Below are 17,108 nucleotides of genomic sequence, written 5' to 3'. Positions count from 1 at the left end.
TAGGCCTGACAGCACCCATTGTGAGCACGTGTCGCCATTCGCTCAGCTAGGACACACCCACGTGCTAGTCCCACCTGTCAACAGCCGACAGCCACGCGCAGCCGAGTCCCTCACATGCGCGAGCGGGGCGCGCTAAGGTGTGCGCGGGCACGCGTGCCGGTGGCGCGCGCTGGGCTGTCATTTGCTGGGTGGCGGGGAAGCTAGCCAGAAGCGCCAGGGGACGAGGGAAGCTGTTTGTACCAGATTAAGAGGAACAGCCGAATTGCCAATAGAATGTAAAAGGAAGAGGGTGTGTGGAGTTTGCATGGAGTTCCCTGTGCTGTATTTGTTTAATACAGAGAGGATAGCGAGAAATTATTCCATTAGCTCTGAGTGAGTATTTTTCTCAATATGTATTTTTAGCTAGGAAATCATTTCGAATTGTGACTCGGCAAATGTGAGGATGGTTAAGGATAGGCTTCAAGTGTCCAAAGGAGCTGACGACTTGCACAAATCTTGCTAGAGAGATGTGGCATTCAGCATGTTTACGCACTTAAAGGCCGAGTCTATTTTATATGACGGTGTTACTGCTAACAGTACACAGTGAGAAAGTTATACTTCTGAAGTACGAAAAGTAGACATGAACCACGTGAGCTGAAACTTGGATAGTCTCGTATAAGATATCGATGACACCAGAATGATATGACTGGGACTTGTACCGAAAATTTGCTTTATAAAGCTCAGGCGACCGCAATAACTCCAACTTTGGTTAACTTTGAATAATTTATTGTTGTGGAACTGCTGGAGAACTAGTATCCTCTTATTTCCTTATTGCAACATATTAAACACAATGTGCAGATCTATTTGAAACAGTATTTACTTGAAACGATAATAATGCGATTGCATAAATTGTCAATGACATTTATTTTGGTACTTTCGTAACATTCAGCAAACAACTTCAAACCTTGCCTGAAAGTGTATTTTAAGCGAATCCACCAGAGAAGTAGACATTTGATAACCTCTTGACCGACTTCCCTGTCAATGAGTAGTTATTTGCCAAACATTTCTAACTGTGGGGAGAGGAGATGAGGTCCAGTGTTAATAATATGATGGTGGAACAGAAAGTTGTACTGTTATAGATGTTACAGACCAATGCAAGTCGCTATCTCTATTCAGAACTATTATACACAGTCTTCTGAATTAGTATTTTGATTTAGCTACATTTTGTTTGAAATCTGAGTAGGGTTACCAAGTCTACTTTTTTTTAAGTTTCATCACGCAACAACACCAGGCCTAAACTTGGCCTTTTCCCAATAATCAAAACTGTTAAAATGAGCAACGTTCTCAAAGAAAATGACATAAAAGTAATTTCTAAGATTTGTTTCCTTCTGTTTTGTGGAGAATAGTGTCTGGGCGTTTCAGACGTAATCTCCTAGAAACTGTCAAACAAACCCAAGGGGTTTCGAGCCCGTGAGATAAATTCTGTCAATAATATGAAAGGTTGGTTTTGAACAAGTTTGGTTTTATGAGTTGCCAATTCTAAGATGATCGCCGGTAACTAACGTGAAAGCGTTTCTGATTTTGCTGAAAATGACGGTGTCTGAATTTGCTATTCATGTTGTCACAACTAGTATAAAAGTGATACTAACCGAAACTTGGATACCAATTTTGACAGTTGATAAATGAATAATCATTGCATTCATAAGACACAATTTTGTTCATAAACCTGGAATTGCGATCATCTCCCTGCGATGCCACTGCTTTTAAGATTTGATTGGAATTAATTTATCCCATTTTATTATATAGTCCACTCTCTCTCTAGACTGTGTTAATGCATGAAATGAGTAAGTATGCGATTTTTGTGCCACGCGATTTAATTTGACTGTGGCTCTGAATTGCTTGTGCCTGTGATCCAGTGTTTTGTCTGTTTGATGGAAAACGTATTGCAGATTGAAAAGATTCCAGTCAATTCAAACAGATGTTATTCACAAGGATAAATGAAGAGTGTGGGAATATTTCTGAGTCAAAACATTTGACCAATTTGCTGAGCAACGCCCTCCTAATTTATACAGCTATTATGCATGCAATATTTGGAAAGACCTTCGGATGATCTTTTACAACATATGTTCCAAAGTAAAATCAAAAGGTCTTGCAAAATAGTGGGTTTTAAAATCGTATATTTAATAAAATAATTGTTTTTAACGTGAATGATATAACGACCCGAGCCGAATAATGTACAAGAATGGCTTTGTACAATGTATTATTCTACAAGAGACTCCATTACGTCATCAACCACTGTTACCTTTCTTGGACTTCAAGAAAAGAGATCACCACCACAGTGCACCCATTGCGATATCGCATATTGCCCATATTCGGTTCATCAGTTACTTTCCTTCATACTATTGTATATTTTACTTCAGATACAGCAAAAGCAAGCACCTTTATTCAATGAGCACATAACGTTAAGTTGTATCAAATCTTGCTCTTGGTAGGCATGTTAAATCATACCAACCGTGGAAAAAGATGAAAAGGAAGAAAAAAGAAAACATTTACAAAATGAATGCCATGTACACATTATTCAACGAACATACGCAGTCATATCAAATTCAGTTTTTACAACTTTGTAGCAACCAATTCAGTTCTCTCTATTGGCTTGCCGTAGTGCAAACTGTATTGTTGCCAAGGCAGAATTCAAACAGGGTCTTAACACTTATCAGACCTGTGGTATTCCTGTCCATTTTGCCTTAAACATTGTCCACAGACATAGTGCTTCTGTTAGCTTCGAAAGACAGTCCATCTGTCCCGTAATGCCAATGCATAAAATTCAAGTTTAGAGTTGTTCAGACGACATGATAATGTAAATCCTCCTGTTCATCTGAACCGAGTTAAATATTGAAGTCGAATGTTAATATCTGCTGAAAATACACGAATGCAGTTTTTATATTGGCCGATGACCAATTAATTCTCTGATCTGAGAAATTAAGTGTCAAGTCTATGTCAGAAAGTTTCTGGATTATTTTTAAGCACATGCAATGGCACTTTTTTTAATATTACCAAATACGTCTTATTCTTTTAACCAATTCGTCAAAGCTGGGATTGGAATTGTTCATACATATTTAGATTTGGATGAATTTGTATGGGTTGATCTGTCTTGCTAGAAATGTATACTGGCTCCTCTTGTTTGAGATGGAACAGTGGACTGGACCATTGAATTCAATATGTGTGTTGGAATCTTGCTGTTCTCGTTCGGCCCGTGTTATTAGTTTCGTTTCGGGGGGTTGGGGGGGCGAGCAACACAAATACAATCTCTTCTCTGCCTATTGCACAGTATTGGGTGATGCAGAAAATCGTTGACACGACCGTATTTCGCACGTCCAGTTGACAGGACGTATCACGTCTTTTTTTTGGTCGTTCTCAAGAGCAGCCACAACGATCCACTACCATTGCTGGTATTTTCCCATAGATGATTTGTTCTCTTCCGTTAAAATATAACATATTAATAGGGGACATCTTAGTCGGGGTGCAGCAGGGTCCAGCCGAACCTCTAGGATTAGCCTGCTGTACGAGGTGAGTATGCGGGAATTTTTGCAGGAACATGTACTCGCATTGTCCTGAGCAATAATTGGCTTTGTATCTCTTGGGTGCTATTATCCAGTCCCAACCGAAAGCCTCAAAGTCTACAGTGAGTGGGTAACGACAACAGCGAGATTCAGTTGAGTGTTCATCACAGTCAAGACCAAGGTTTCTTCTGGATCGTTTGGACGTTTCCGTCACCTTTACTTCGAGGAACGGTTGCTGTTGACATAAAAGGAAATGTTAAAGTAAGTTCTTAACCTCAAACGCTCGCACCCTATTTCCAACATCTCGGAACCATAAAAGTGCGGTTACATTTCTGTTCGTCCCTGTAAAGTAGAGGCACCTTAGTACCCCCTTACAGCACAAAATTTCGCAACACAACTAATAAAACTTGTAAGAAAGACCGAAGAATTCGGGAGCGATGGACAGAAACTTAAGGCTATCGCAGGGAATGCCTTCAAAAGCGTCAGTTTTCGGGCACTATGCCAGCAAATGTCTGATCATCCCCTAAACAGTGAACACAAAATACTTGGTGCCTTAATCTATATAGAAATCTATAGTTAATTGTATCAGCCAAAGATCGACGCAAAGTACACTGAAATCTGATAGTGTGCTATTTGACATTCAAATTTTCTTCACGCATTAGGTAAATATAATTTTGCTTTCAACTCATTTTGGTATTACCTCTGCTTAATCTTATTTTTGCAATTGGAATGACTCATCTTTGTATCTTTGGAGATGAACCACCTTTTCTCTGCTTCTAAGGGGTGAACATAGTGAGTTATTTTATTATGTTGTTCAAATATTCTCCAATAATGCATAAAGGCTGAGAAAGACGATGTATCTCCATACGGTTAAAGGATCCCAAAAGTTTGAAAAATATGTAATCGTCATTTTTTATAGGCATAATTTAATATTGAAACACGTTAGACATAAACATGCTGCATTTAATCTTCAAAATAAGAGTGTGCGTTATTCGAAGTGGAATACTTACATTATTTGAATAATGAATGGACATTACTAACTTTTGGCTATAATTATGACATTTTCTGCTCCTGCACTTCCCAGAGAAACTTGTTTAATTTTGAAAATGCTGAAGAACCTGAAGTCTTCAGTTCTGAAGAAGTCATATCAGACTCAAAATGTTAATCCTGTTTCTCTCTTCACAGATGCTATTTGTCCTGCTGAAACTTTTCAAACATCTGAAATAAAAACAGAAATTCCTGGAGAAACTCTGCAGGACTGGCAGCATCTGTGGAGAGAGAAACAAGGTTAAACTTTCAACTTCTTCAAGAACAAAAAGATTTCAAGTTCTACAACATTATCTGTTTTAATTTCAGATTTCCAGCATCCGCAGTATTTAGCTTTGATCTGTTTAATTCTGAAATGGTCATATGTCTTTCCCGTAAATTTGGTGCATGGAATCACTCCACTATAAACTCTATAGTTATTTATAAACTATTGAAAGATTTCAAATTCCGTCGTTCATATTACATGATCATTAGGAAAACGATAAGGGTCATGGAAAACTGTCGAAAAACTATTTCAAAATGTGGTGAATACCATTCCGGGAAAAACTGAATATAAGTTACATCACAAAAAAAAGTCATCAGAACAAAATTGAGGTCTGACGATCTCTGAAAACGTGTCTTCTCTCCTCCAACTCCCACTAAGCGATTTACAGCTCCGATAAGACTGCTCCAGACTTACTCTTGGAATAGCGACCCTAATCCTTAGCGTTTTCATTATCTCACTCTGTAGAAATCTTCATTTATTAATGGAACGATCCTTTGGCCGCGAGAAAGTCATTCTTGAATGAGGCAGCAGTTACGTTAAAATTAAATGTTGCCACCTGATTTGGAACAGTTTCCTGTTATGATAATTTTGCTCAACGCCCCCATGTTTTAGGAATGTCGCAGTTTGTGATGTCATCAGAAATGCTTTTCGGCGAAAGATTTGTACATGTTTCTACCAATCTGGAGCAGCATATGACAGAGTCCAGTCGCAAAATGGAAATCTTTCAGAAATTGATTCTGAGTGTGAACTTTTAAGACTTAATAGGCGCATGTGCTATTTGTGGTTAATGGCGAGTTGGATCGTATGAAGTCTTATTTTAAATACTTATTACTTTCGAGTTGTTGTTTCCCTGTAAAATTAACTTTCAGATATGTGATATTGTTTTCCTATGTATTTCAGTCCTCTTCTTCCTTATGTACGTTTTGCTGGTAGACCGCGCTCGGAGCAAAATGCGGTTGCGGCATTCCAGTGAAAGAGTTTGAACTCTACCGAACATTGTATTTGCCAAGCGCAATAATACAACTGGGGAAATTAAATTATACACCGAACGTTTTTATATCCTTCTAATGCTATGTAACTGTATTTCTTGTAATTCATCAAAGAATAGTAAATCAGAACTCACGGAATAAAGGTATATTGTTGCATCTTTCAACCAGAGATATTTAAATTATTAACAAATGACACTCCAAAAGTATTTGTGTCATAGATTAAAAGATACTCCATCATTAAAATCTTTAACAATTTTCTATAAATGTATATTTTTAAAAAACTTTAATCAAATATATTCAAACAGATTAAATGTATTAATGTTTGTCCATGTAAATTATGTGGTCTAACTTGTGTTATTTTCTGGGACTGTGTGTACTGCAACAACGTGTGTCTTTTTATTAGGAGGGACAAAAACAGAGAATGTTGAAAAAAACATTTAAAATGATTTTTCTTCTGGTATTATTTAATATCTGAATAATTGATGTGAAATAAACTCTTCGATTTCAGATCCAACTGTGCACTTACTTTCCTCAGATACAAAACACTTTCTTACAAGTTTCTTCAATAAAGTTGTAAAGGTCGACTTCTTTTTTTCTTGTCAGTTGGATCATAAGGTCAGAAAAAATATTACACTACGCGAGTTTCCATGTGTGTCACTTTTGAAGCGATGTAATAAATCAAGATGCCAAATATGACACCTTGATAAATGACTGTTGAGATTATTCTATAATGATTGCCTTTGTCCAACTAAACTCAACAGCAAATGCAAAAAACTAAACCATTATATTAGAAAAAAGTCCTGGAAAACAAGTGAACTGGAATGAAGTTTGCAAATGTACAATTGTTGGGTGACTTTGTGGGCCAAAGAAATCCCTTTATTCTTCCAGTAGAAGTGTGTCCGGAAGCATTCAGTATCAGGGCTACTTTATGACATCCTAATTTGAAGAACCTTCAAAATACTTTACTCTAATCCGTAGCCAAAATGCAAGCTATCGTTTCTTTTAAAGTAGGTATTGTTTTCGTAATAAGTTTCATTACGTCGACTAGTTGTTAAGCTAGGTATGTGATATGTGGCTTCTATTTATTAATATTGGAAGGGTTACTGCCATACTATCCGTATTGTTGAAAATGGAGTGCCACTCACCAATCCTTCCTCCCCAACTCCCGGGGAGGTGACTGCCAGATCGATACCGTTGATATCAGACGCATTGATTTGGATGCCCCAGTTCGATTCGGGTTGCTTGAGCCAGTTTTGTAGTACGCGTTTGAAGTCTATACTTTGCCAATGGCCAGTGCCGGAGTTAATGTCGAATTTTAAAGAGCGAATTGGTGTGTGGTTAGTCCATTCTTGTCCGACTGGCTTTAGTCGCAGAATCTGCATGAAGACGGTTGTCGTTTGCTTCACTGGTCGGAGGTATATCCAGAGATGGGCTTTGACTACTTTATTGAACTGCATTTTGGGGCTGATCTTGAAGGAACAACATTTCGGTTTGTCGTCGACTTGGACACTAGGTTCAGCTTGAGCAAAGAGGTTTTAAAAAATGTGTACGTGAATTATGTTACTTCAATTTGTTCAAGAATTATACATCAAATACAAAATCTAACTAAGCATTATTTCAAACTATGAAGCCAATTACACACATACTGACAATCAAGGAAGTATTTAGTGTTCATTTTGGTGGTCATTTTGGAACGAAGGAGTAAAGGTTAACTGGGAAAGAAGATTTAACACTAAATCCAATTTAGTGGAATACATCTGTTGGCAACAAACATTTGGCATAATTTTGATTTTTGTAAAGATAAATGAATGGGTGGAAAATTATCTTCTGTTTGTGTTGTAATATTTATTTCATATTTACATCTAACCTGTTTGAATGGCTGATTGGATTGTATTTTTCACTTGCAACATGCCATAAATTAATTGTTACTTAATGCAATATACATTTATAGGATCATGCAGCACAGAAATAGACCCTTCGGGCCACTATGTCTATGCCGACCAACAAACACCCAACTACACTAATCCCATTTACCTGCGTTTAGTGTAGTTCGGAGCCTGTGGTCGGCGTAGAGGTACACAGTTGTACTGAATAAAATATACGCATCGCTTATAAATAATGTGTTCAACATGTGTGTTCGGCAAAAAATAGTAAAATAAACGCATAATAGAGAAGGTTTGTTGACCCGTTTGATCCTCTTTTCTTTAATTTAAAAGAAATTGAGGGCATTCCACTGTAAATCGGTCTCAACCTTATTTTTCTGAGTGCATATTAATCTCTCATTTTTTGCAGATGTAGCACTTAGCATCCAACGACGGCTGACAGAGCATTTAGGCAGCTGCAGTTACCCGTCACATGCTTTGCAGTTAAAATGACCCTAATGACACGCTGAGGTCATGACACCATTTGCTAGTAGCTATTAAGTTATTCCTCTACAATGAACACTAATATGCCTTTGGGACAATGGAATCTTTCTTCCCAACCATCCCAGCAAGAAGAAAATCAGTTAACTTATTTTTAAAAAAACACTGTTTTGGAAATAGTGGTGGAAACCATAGAGTTTTAAGTTAGAACATAACTGCTCAAGTGCGTAATTAAAACTCTTTCTGAAGGACTCTCGTAATCCTCATTAGTTACATTCATTTGTTTCACTGCAGTAGCTTGAGGAACCGTTTGCAAGGCTCTCTCTCGCCTAAGGTTATAGGGTCGCCTAGAATGAATAATAACTTCTCCTCAACTAAAACATAATTTGATAGCGTAAATGAAGTTTTGCATTGTTAGCTCTTTAAAAAATTATGATTTTATAGTCCTCGGTTATAAACACGGTTTCCTATGTTTCAGGTGTACAGGAAATATAAACTGTTGCTAGTTAAGGTCTCCTTGCTTAACTCCAACAGAGCGTGTTTGTGAGTTCTTCTGAATAGCTATAACGTGGACAAATAAAGATTCTTCTTTCCCCTTAAAGTTTACACTTCTCGTTAAGTGAGTTACGACCTTAGTATGTTGGTGCGTATTGTAAAGGAAAGGGAAGCCTTTTGAAACAGAATAGATGAAAAGATCACAATGAGGTCGCGATTTCCATGGCTAATAAAATCTTTGTCGTGCCGTTTGCTTTAAGTGCAACACACATAATAACCTACAACCAGCAATATTAGTCTATCAATTGAGAGCAAATGGTGTAAACATTACGGCATCATACAAGTTAAAATGTTGTATTTCATCAGTTGTTAATTGGAGAGAAAGGTTAGTTTACTGCTGATATGTTACTTATACCGGCCTACTTACGCTCCGTGGCCATGGTGATGAGAGTTTCAGTTGTAGCATGATAATCGTCCTCTTCTAATAAGGCGTCATTATTGTCATCCCCTTGGATATCATATTGATCAAGTAGTTGTTGCAAAGGAGGAGCTTTCGGTAAAAGTTGATTCACTGTATCCCGACTAATGTTGGGCGCTTCTTTGAGACGCAGTTTGCTCAGAATTTGTGATTTAATAGATTCCAGTCTCAGTGCCTTATTCTCCTTCCTCCACCTACAAGCAGAGCACTCGGACACATTATAGTCACTGTCCGGCCCTTTTTCTAGCGATTCCGTTTTAATATCTGTCAAATTCGCGTGAGCACCGTCTCTACCGCCTACTCGACCAAGTGCACCAAAGAGAGCCAGGTAAATTAGTACTTGTGATGTTTGCATGTTCCCAGGTCTTGAAGTGAATCCTCTTCTGATTGCAGTTGAAAGTTTGTTAGAGCCTGGTGGGCTGGGATATGGCCAAGCACACTGGTAAATCTCATATATTCCAACACGGCTTTTTATACCACAACTTTGGCTTCACTATTGTGTCGTAAAAATCAACGATTGGCTGCTGTGCCAACAAAGAATCTAGCTGTCAGAACTGAGACCCTTCTCTGTCACTCACAGCCAACGCAGCGTCATTATTTTCAACTTCGCTCGTGTGTTTATATCGCCTATTTGTTCCAATGAACGTTAACGGACACAATTCACACAAAGCATCGTACGGTGATCCTCTTTACTTGCATTCAGGAAGTTGTTTCATTTCAGAACGCCAAATCTCAGGATCCCCGGCAGTTCGGCGTAATATTCCGTCTTTGTTTCCAATTTCTACAGCTTTCACAGAACATCTTTTTCCCCAGTTGTGACCGATACTCCTTCATAAACAATCTCGCTCTCTTTTCCCCTGTAATTAAGGAATGGTCCAGTCTTCCGAAAGTTCGACCGCATTCATTCGGTAACAACTCCTCCATATTTTCGATACACAGCTGAGTGTTGTCCAAGCACTCCATCCATTTTTTTTCTTGGCCGTCACCTTTTCCTTTGCTTTGCTTAAATTGAGTTAAAGCAAATAACAGTATAAGCACCATAACCCTGAGCCATTTCTAAGCGCAAGCTGTGTAAATCGCCGCTGAGCCGGGGGCGTTTGGCGCGCTTTAACGCAGCCGCAGAGCAGAACAGCATTAAACCTCTACATAGTGTTTTGTTTAAACGAAAAGTGGCTATTAGTTGCAACTCACAGTTACAGCTCGTTAAATAATTAGGTGTAATTGTTGCATTTACTGACAAAAAGAATCAGTACACAACACAGAAATGCAATGAATGCTGCAATGAATATTATGACGAAACAACAAGCCCTGCGAAAGCTCGCGTTTCTGTGAGAAACTTACTTTTGCGCAAGTCTTGCGAGAAACTTACTTTTGCGCAAGTCTTGCGAAGTATCACGAAATCTTAATACTTGTTAACTTTTCGTCAGAAATATAGAGGAATGACAACTAGTGTTCACGTCTGCAAGTCACCCTACAACGTCTGTTAATCCAATGTACATGCATTCATAATGGAAATGATAGCGAGGAGTAGAAGCAATTTCTCGGCAATATTCCGGCATATAGACAGACCTTCCCACATAAGAAAACGTGCAAGAGTGGAGTCAACCGTTAGGTGCTACCAAATATTAATGCTGCTAGTTTTGGGTCTGTAAATAAACTGCTGAAACATACTGCATATTTCTGATAATAAACTTACATCTCATCTAAATCAAGAGCACCGCACTAAACAGTCGAATGACATAATCTTCAATTACGCGAGCTGTAAAACAGTGTGCAAAACTGGTGTCTTTCTCTTTCATCCCTACTGTCAGGATCGAAGATCATTGCAAAATAATTGTAAAGAATGCTTAACACAGAAGTCTAACTTTAAAATATGCTAAATGATAAATACAAGTACTTTTCTTTAAGCACGGGGACTGCGTGAAGATTCATAGTTTTGTTTATCGTGCACCTAATAAAATTAGTTTGTGTGATAAACTAACTAATTTGATCAGATTTGCTGGCACTGCACCCTCAAATTTGTTAAAGACATCCGAAAAATTGGTAAGGGTTCTGAGTACAGACGTATATATTACTTTGTCACATAGAATTAAAACGAGGTAACATGATTCTAAGGAATTACCGGACAGATGGCTATTTCTGCACAGGGTTCCCCTTTCCGCTGAAAAAAAGCCCACGTGCTCCAGTGTAAGAATGGGGTGGGGGGGGGGGAATTACGTCTATTTTGTTCTGCGCATTTCAACGGACGTAGCCGCACATATTACCGAAAATATAATTTAGAATATAACCCAACATATAAAAGTAGGTGCTTCTGTAAAGTTTCCCTTTAAAGAAGTTGCATGTTTAAGACAAAAACCTCACAGCGGTATTTAGTAAATTCAGACAATAAGTGAACTCTGATTTAAAATTTTAAATTTAGTGTGCAATTAGGTATTTAGTTGAAGGTAAAGAAAATCCGAAAGTTTTACGTGCATTTTCCATAGTTAACCATAGGACTGTATTTCTGTTTTTAAGAATATTCCATGTAATGTAATGTAACAAATGTTGAAAATTCCAGCAGAATGCAGATCTAACATTGTTGTCTCACCCCTCCCCATTTATTATTATTATTATGTACATCACACGGTTTGAAATAATACATTTTATTTCACATCACAAAATTTATGCCTCATGCGGAATTATAGACTTGAGTTTGAGATTGGACCATGGATAACATGTCCATCTGCTGGCAATTGGTCGAACTACATCGTTTATAACAAAAAATTAAAATGTTGCAGATGTTGGAAATCTGGAATAAAAGCAAAAAAAAAATGTCGGGAACTTCCTTTTGGTCAAGTAGCATCTATGGGGAGGGAAACAGAATTAACGTCGGAAGTTGTTCTGAAACTTATACTCTTTTTCTGCTAAAGCAGTGGTGTATTTCCGGCATCTTAGTTTCATTTTCATTTTAAACCGATCCTTTTATAACATTTTTTGATTTCTGCAGACATTCTTGAACAAGGTCTTTCAGAACAGATCAAGACAAACGAACATGAAGTGCCAACATCAGTAGCCTGTGCAGTCGGGTTCAAACTTGAGAGTCGCATTCAACTCTAATACAGAGAAAAGAAGCAAATCGAACACATCGGGATCAGCCCTGTAGCAATTGGGAGAATTCATCATCACCATGCTGTTAATTCTGATTTAAAATCCTGCGCGGTAAATTTACAATAACCAGACAAGATCCCTGAGTAAATCGTTATTAAAATCTCTTTACTTTCCCGGTGTCAAAGATGTGACATTCGTTTCGTTAGTTCTACAGAAAGCATTTATACCAAGCTACTATTTTTAAATGACACACACGAATTAACTTCTCCAGTAATTGCTATGATAGCTATGCTGCTGTCATTAAATCGCCCCGCCTATTTGTAATGCCAGTTAATTAAAAACTCATTTTCCAATCATTTATAAACTTTTTTTGCGACTCACCGCGATATTAATGACATATTTTTCAAAGTAGTTCAACAATCCCAAACATATTATTTAACAATCACTGGCAGAACAAAATAAATACAACGGCAGTGACCAGAGTAACTGCATGAATGTGTATTTCAACGTTTTTCTGTGATACTGCTAAAGCTCTTAAAGTTGAGCTATCAAATTAAGAAATTGCACACAATAAATTGTCTCTGACTGACTGACCTAAATAGTGCTTAATGTTGGCGTTAGCGTCATGTTCATACATCATTTTTTTTCAACCATTTCATTTTTAATGTCAATTGCACATACTATGTGATCACGGTCAGTTTTAAAAAAAAGGTAGGGAATCAGGTCACCATGTTAAAACATTGCTATAGTTATATTTACTGGAAATATTTGTCTTATTTAAATAACAGTAAATAATTATGAAACTATTTTACCACACCTTTTTTTTTCATTGCAAATTCAAAAACGAAAGTCTGAATTAGGAGCAGATGTAGGCCATCAGGCCTTCGAGCCAATTCCACCATTTAATAAGATCATGGCTGTTCTGTGGTATATGTTCTAAATTCCATATTCCCATTTATCCTCACAACCCTTTGGTTCCCTTGGCTAACAAGAATCTAGCTAACTCTGCCTTAAAAATATTCAGTGACCATGCTTCAACCACCTTCTGAGGCAGAATTCCAAAGTCATACAACTCTGAGAAAAAATTCCTCATTTCTATTATTACATCCTTATTAATTGGATATTTGAATGCATTATATTATAATATTCCTATTAATTGGATATAAAAAACCATCTGGAAGTAACCTACATTTTTCTGCTCATGAAAATGTGCAGTTCTACATTCCTTTTCTACCCCTTTATCTTATCAGGATATTGACACAGCACTACTATAAACACAAATCCCCCATTAGTGTAACCTCCAGTTCTCGTGAATAATAAAAGGACAATGGAAAAAGTAAACTTCATATATTATTTAAACTCTACTATATGTGAGCTCTTAAATTTGTTACATTTTTTCCATAATAATAAAGATTCCTAAGATTTATTCAAAAAGCTGAAATGGTATTCCAACAATATTCTTCCTACCACATACACAAGTTGCAAGCACAATAAATGGTTTAAATGCGCAAAATACCTCTGACTAACCGTCTTGAAAAATAACATATATAAAGACAAATGCTTCCAAGTCTAGAAAAAATATAGAACTCTGTAGGGTGTTATATTAAAAAGTGGTTTAGCAAAGTGCAGTCAGAAGAAAAATGATTTATTCACAAACGCGTGCCTGTAGCTGATGTCATTTTTTGCATAATCGATTGCTACTGCCTTTTCTCCATGAATCAATTATGATTGGTTGAATTAACTTTCTCTGGAGACAGTGGCATAGATTTCAAAAGATCCCTCCACTTGCAGAAATGAGGCCCTTCAGGAGGTTTCAACTCAGGTTTTGGTGAGAGGTTTTCAAACTACTGGCTTTTTTAAAAAAATTGAGAGTGTGCATTACAATTCAGGAGGTCAATCTTCTTGGTACCATGATTTTAAACCAATATGTGTTACAGAGCAGATGACAGAAGACTTCCAGAAGTGTGAATGGATGATTGCTTATATTTTGAGGTCTTCCGTCTGGTGAAGAAAAAATGACATTTGCCAAGCAGAACTTGAATGAACAAGGCATTATTTTGAACATTTAGTTAAAAGCTTCTGAAATCAGTTTGAAGGAGACTTAACAGAAGTCAGATTAGAAGAAGAAGTTTGGTCAAAGCAGTTAGGGAACAAATTACATCAATGTAAGGGTATCAGTCTGTGAAAATATCCAGACCAGGTGTGGTTGGCTAGAAATCTTTATGGGATATTTAAACTGATAAAGTCAAAGATCTCAGTGTTGTGAGAATTCAAAGGAAGAAATTTGCATCTCACAGACAGGAACTGAGGGAAAAACATTAGGCAGCGAAGGAACATTTCTATTTTTGAGTAACTGCAAAGAAATAGCAATGGGAAATACATGGGTCTTTACAAGTGTTTTTTAAAATTTCAAATTGTGTTACATTTAGTTAGCTTTGTAAAATTTGAGTTTTAATTAACATCTGTTTTATTGTTAAAACCAAATCTGTGTGCTTGTCATTCATTAAAAGACAATCACATTAAATAAAAGCAAATATGATCTATCAGGCCAGATTTTGATCTGGCATCTGACTCATCCAAGAGTAACATGAGGGGCAATTATAACAAGTGGGGGCCTATTTTGGATCTGAGGTAACTGAATTTATGAGCGATCTGTGTCTCTTTTAAAGAAACCAGTACATGATCGTGCTGAGCATAAAATGGCTGTGTTGTGGTGAAGTTTATTGCAGGGATTTTGAAAATGGCTTTGAACATTGCTATACATTTTACGGGAGTAGAAAATAATTGTGGATTATTTAAAATATTTGATGAAGGCTAAACTGAGAGAGTTTGCAAATTATTCAAATGTAGAATTAAAACCAGGGTCTCATATGGAAGACATGTTTAAAGTGATACTTCAATATTTAAAATGAAAAAAAGGGAAACCTGAAATTGAGATGTCATAGCAAGAGTTGGCTCCAGTACAATTAGAAATGAAAAGATTTGAGTTAGAAGAAAAAGAGAGAGGGAAATGAGAGAGAAGCTTGTGTGAGAAGATGATGAGAGGAAAGGGAATCAACAACAACAAAAACAGAAATTGCTGGAACAGCTCAACAGGACTGCTAGCATCTGTAAGGAAAAATCAGAGTTAATGTTTCTGGTTGAGTGGCCCTTCCTCAAAATTGTTCTGAGTTCTGAGGAAGGGTCACTCGACCTGAAACATTAACTCTGATTTCTCTCCACAGATGCTACCAGACCTGTTGAGCTTTTTCAGCAATTTCCATTTTTGTTTCTGGTTTACAGCATTTGCAGTTCGTTCAGCTTTTATTGATAAAAAAGGAGGAATGGAAAAATCCATGGACTTCAGAAAACTTGAACGCAAAAGAGAGGCAAAAGAGAAAACAGCAGTTATTGGAAAGGGATTGAAATTTTAGAAAAAACTTGAACTCCAAACAGGTTAAAAAATTAGTCAATGAGATTCAGCCAAAGAAAAGCTTAGAGAAAAGAAGGAAAGAAGAGATTATAGGTTGATACTGATTCCAATAAGTGATTTACTTTAACCAAGAATTGGTGCTTCGGGCCTAAATTTAGGAGGATAGAGTTAAAAGAAATGTCATCTCTTTTGAGAAGTTCGCTGGAGAGACGAACTGGCCAAAAGCAATCGGACTTTAATGTCTCATACAAATACACATATGATTCTGTATGCAAGGTTGACAGCAAACAATCCAGTTTATGAAATTGTTAAAAAGGCAATACTTGGTGCTTATTAGCTTTTCCCTGAAGATTATCAATTAAAATTTATAACTAAAAGGAAGAAACCTAATTAAATATTTATAGAATTTGCAAGGGGAAAAGAAATGCTGTGGGACTAGTGATAACAAAGTGTGGAGCTGGATGAACACAGCAGGCCAAGCAGCATCTTGGGAGCACAAAAGCTGATGTTTTGGGTGCTCCCAAGATGCTGCCTGGCCTGCTGTGTTCATCCAGCTCCACACTTTGTTATCTCAGATTCTCCAGCATCTGCAGTTCCCATTATCGCTGTGGGGCTAGTGTTTGTTTATCACTAAAGCAAAAGAAACATTTAGAACTTAAGGGAAATTATGATTATGGAACAATTCAGGAATAGCATTCCTGCAAACCTAAACACTTAATGAGTTGAGCATCAAGTATCCAACATCAGAGAAGCAGCAGTTCATATACTTCTATATCATACAGTTGTAGGTAGCGAGATGGTTATAGGCAATCCACAAGGAAACTGGAAGAATAGAAATTCTGTGGATGGAAGATGGAAGAAATACTACCTTTTGAGAAAAAGACAGAAGAAAGCCAAAATACCAAAAATTGAGACAAAGAAGATAGCATGCTTCCATTATAATGGAATATTGGCAAAGAGAATCACACCATTGAATATATTATCTGAAAATGGGAATTTCCCTTATGCTTCAAATCAATAAAAATATTGAGAGACACTGAAATAAGCTCACTTGCTGAATCTGGTTGATAATACTATTTGTCTTCCATACATGTTAATGAAAGAGAATGTAATAATTAGGGGTATAAATGGAGGTTACAAATCAGTCCATTACACACAGTTGTTTCAAACAGTGACATTGTAAATGGAGGATTTGTAGTCAGAGTAGCGAAACAAATTCATATAGAAGGAATTGATTTTATCTTAGGAAATTACCCACCAGATTCAAATATATTGGCCTCATCGAGGGTGGTAGAACCTCTGGGGGGTGGAGGAAACTGAAATGTTTCCTGGATTGTTTCCTGACTGAGTTGTGATCTGATTCAAGACATTATAAATTAGATAAAGCAAGAAAGGGAGATGGAAATTCAATTATTGAGCACAATATTTTTTTT

At 37.1% G+C, this 17,108-nt stretch overlaps 1 protein-coding gene across 2 annotated transcripts in view; it reads right to left on the bottom strand.

Moving 5' to 3' along the window:
* Positions 1-2,400: 2,400 nt before the first annotated feature.
* mstnb (myostatin b) overlaps positions 2,401-17,108 on the bottom strand; it is a 45,730-nt gene continuing 31,022 nt past the window's right edge. The window contains exons 1-3 of one of the 2 annotated variants that reach the window (XM_048534080.2): positions 9,126-10,214; positions 6,986-7,359; positions 2,401-3,774 (exon numbers count right to left, since the gene is read on the bottom strand). In XM_048534080.2, coding sequence (XP_048390037.1) covers positions 3,394-3,774; positions 6,986-7,359; positions 9,126-9,531 — 1,161 coding nt within the window. In that variant the 5' untranslated portion in view covers positions 9,532-10,214 and the 3' untranslated portion in view covers positions 2,401-3,393. Of the gene's footprint in view, positions 3,775-6,985; positions 7,360-9,125; positions 10,215-17,108 lie in introns of those variants that run through there. The other variant, XM_059647168.1, reaches the window with a different exon arrangement.

The sequence above is a fragment of the Stegostoma tigrinum genome, chromosome 7 (genome assembly GCF_030684315.1).
Source record: "Stegostoma tigrinum isolate sSteTig4 chromosome 7, sSteTig4.hap1, whole genome shotgun sequence".
NCBI classification, from domain to species: Eukaryota; Metazoa; Chordata; class Chondrichthyes; order Orectolobiformes; family Stegostomatidae; genus Stegostoma; species Stegostoma tigrinum.
Note: the sequence above shows the minus strand (reverse complement) of the source record. Positions and strands in the feature narration are given on the sequence as shown.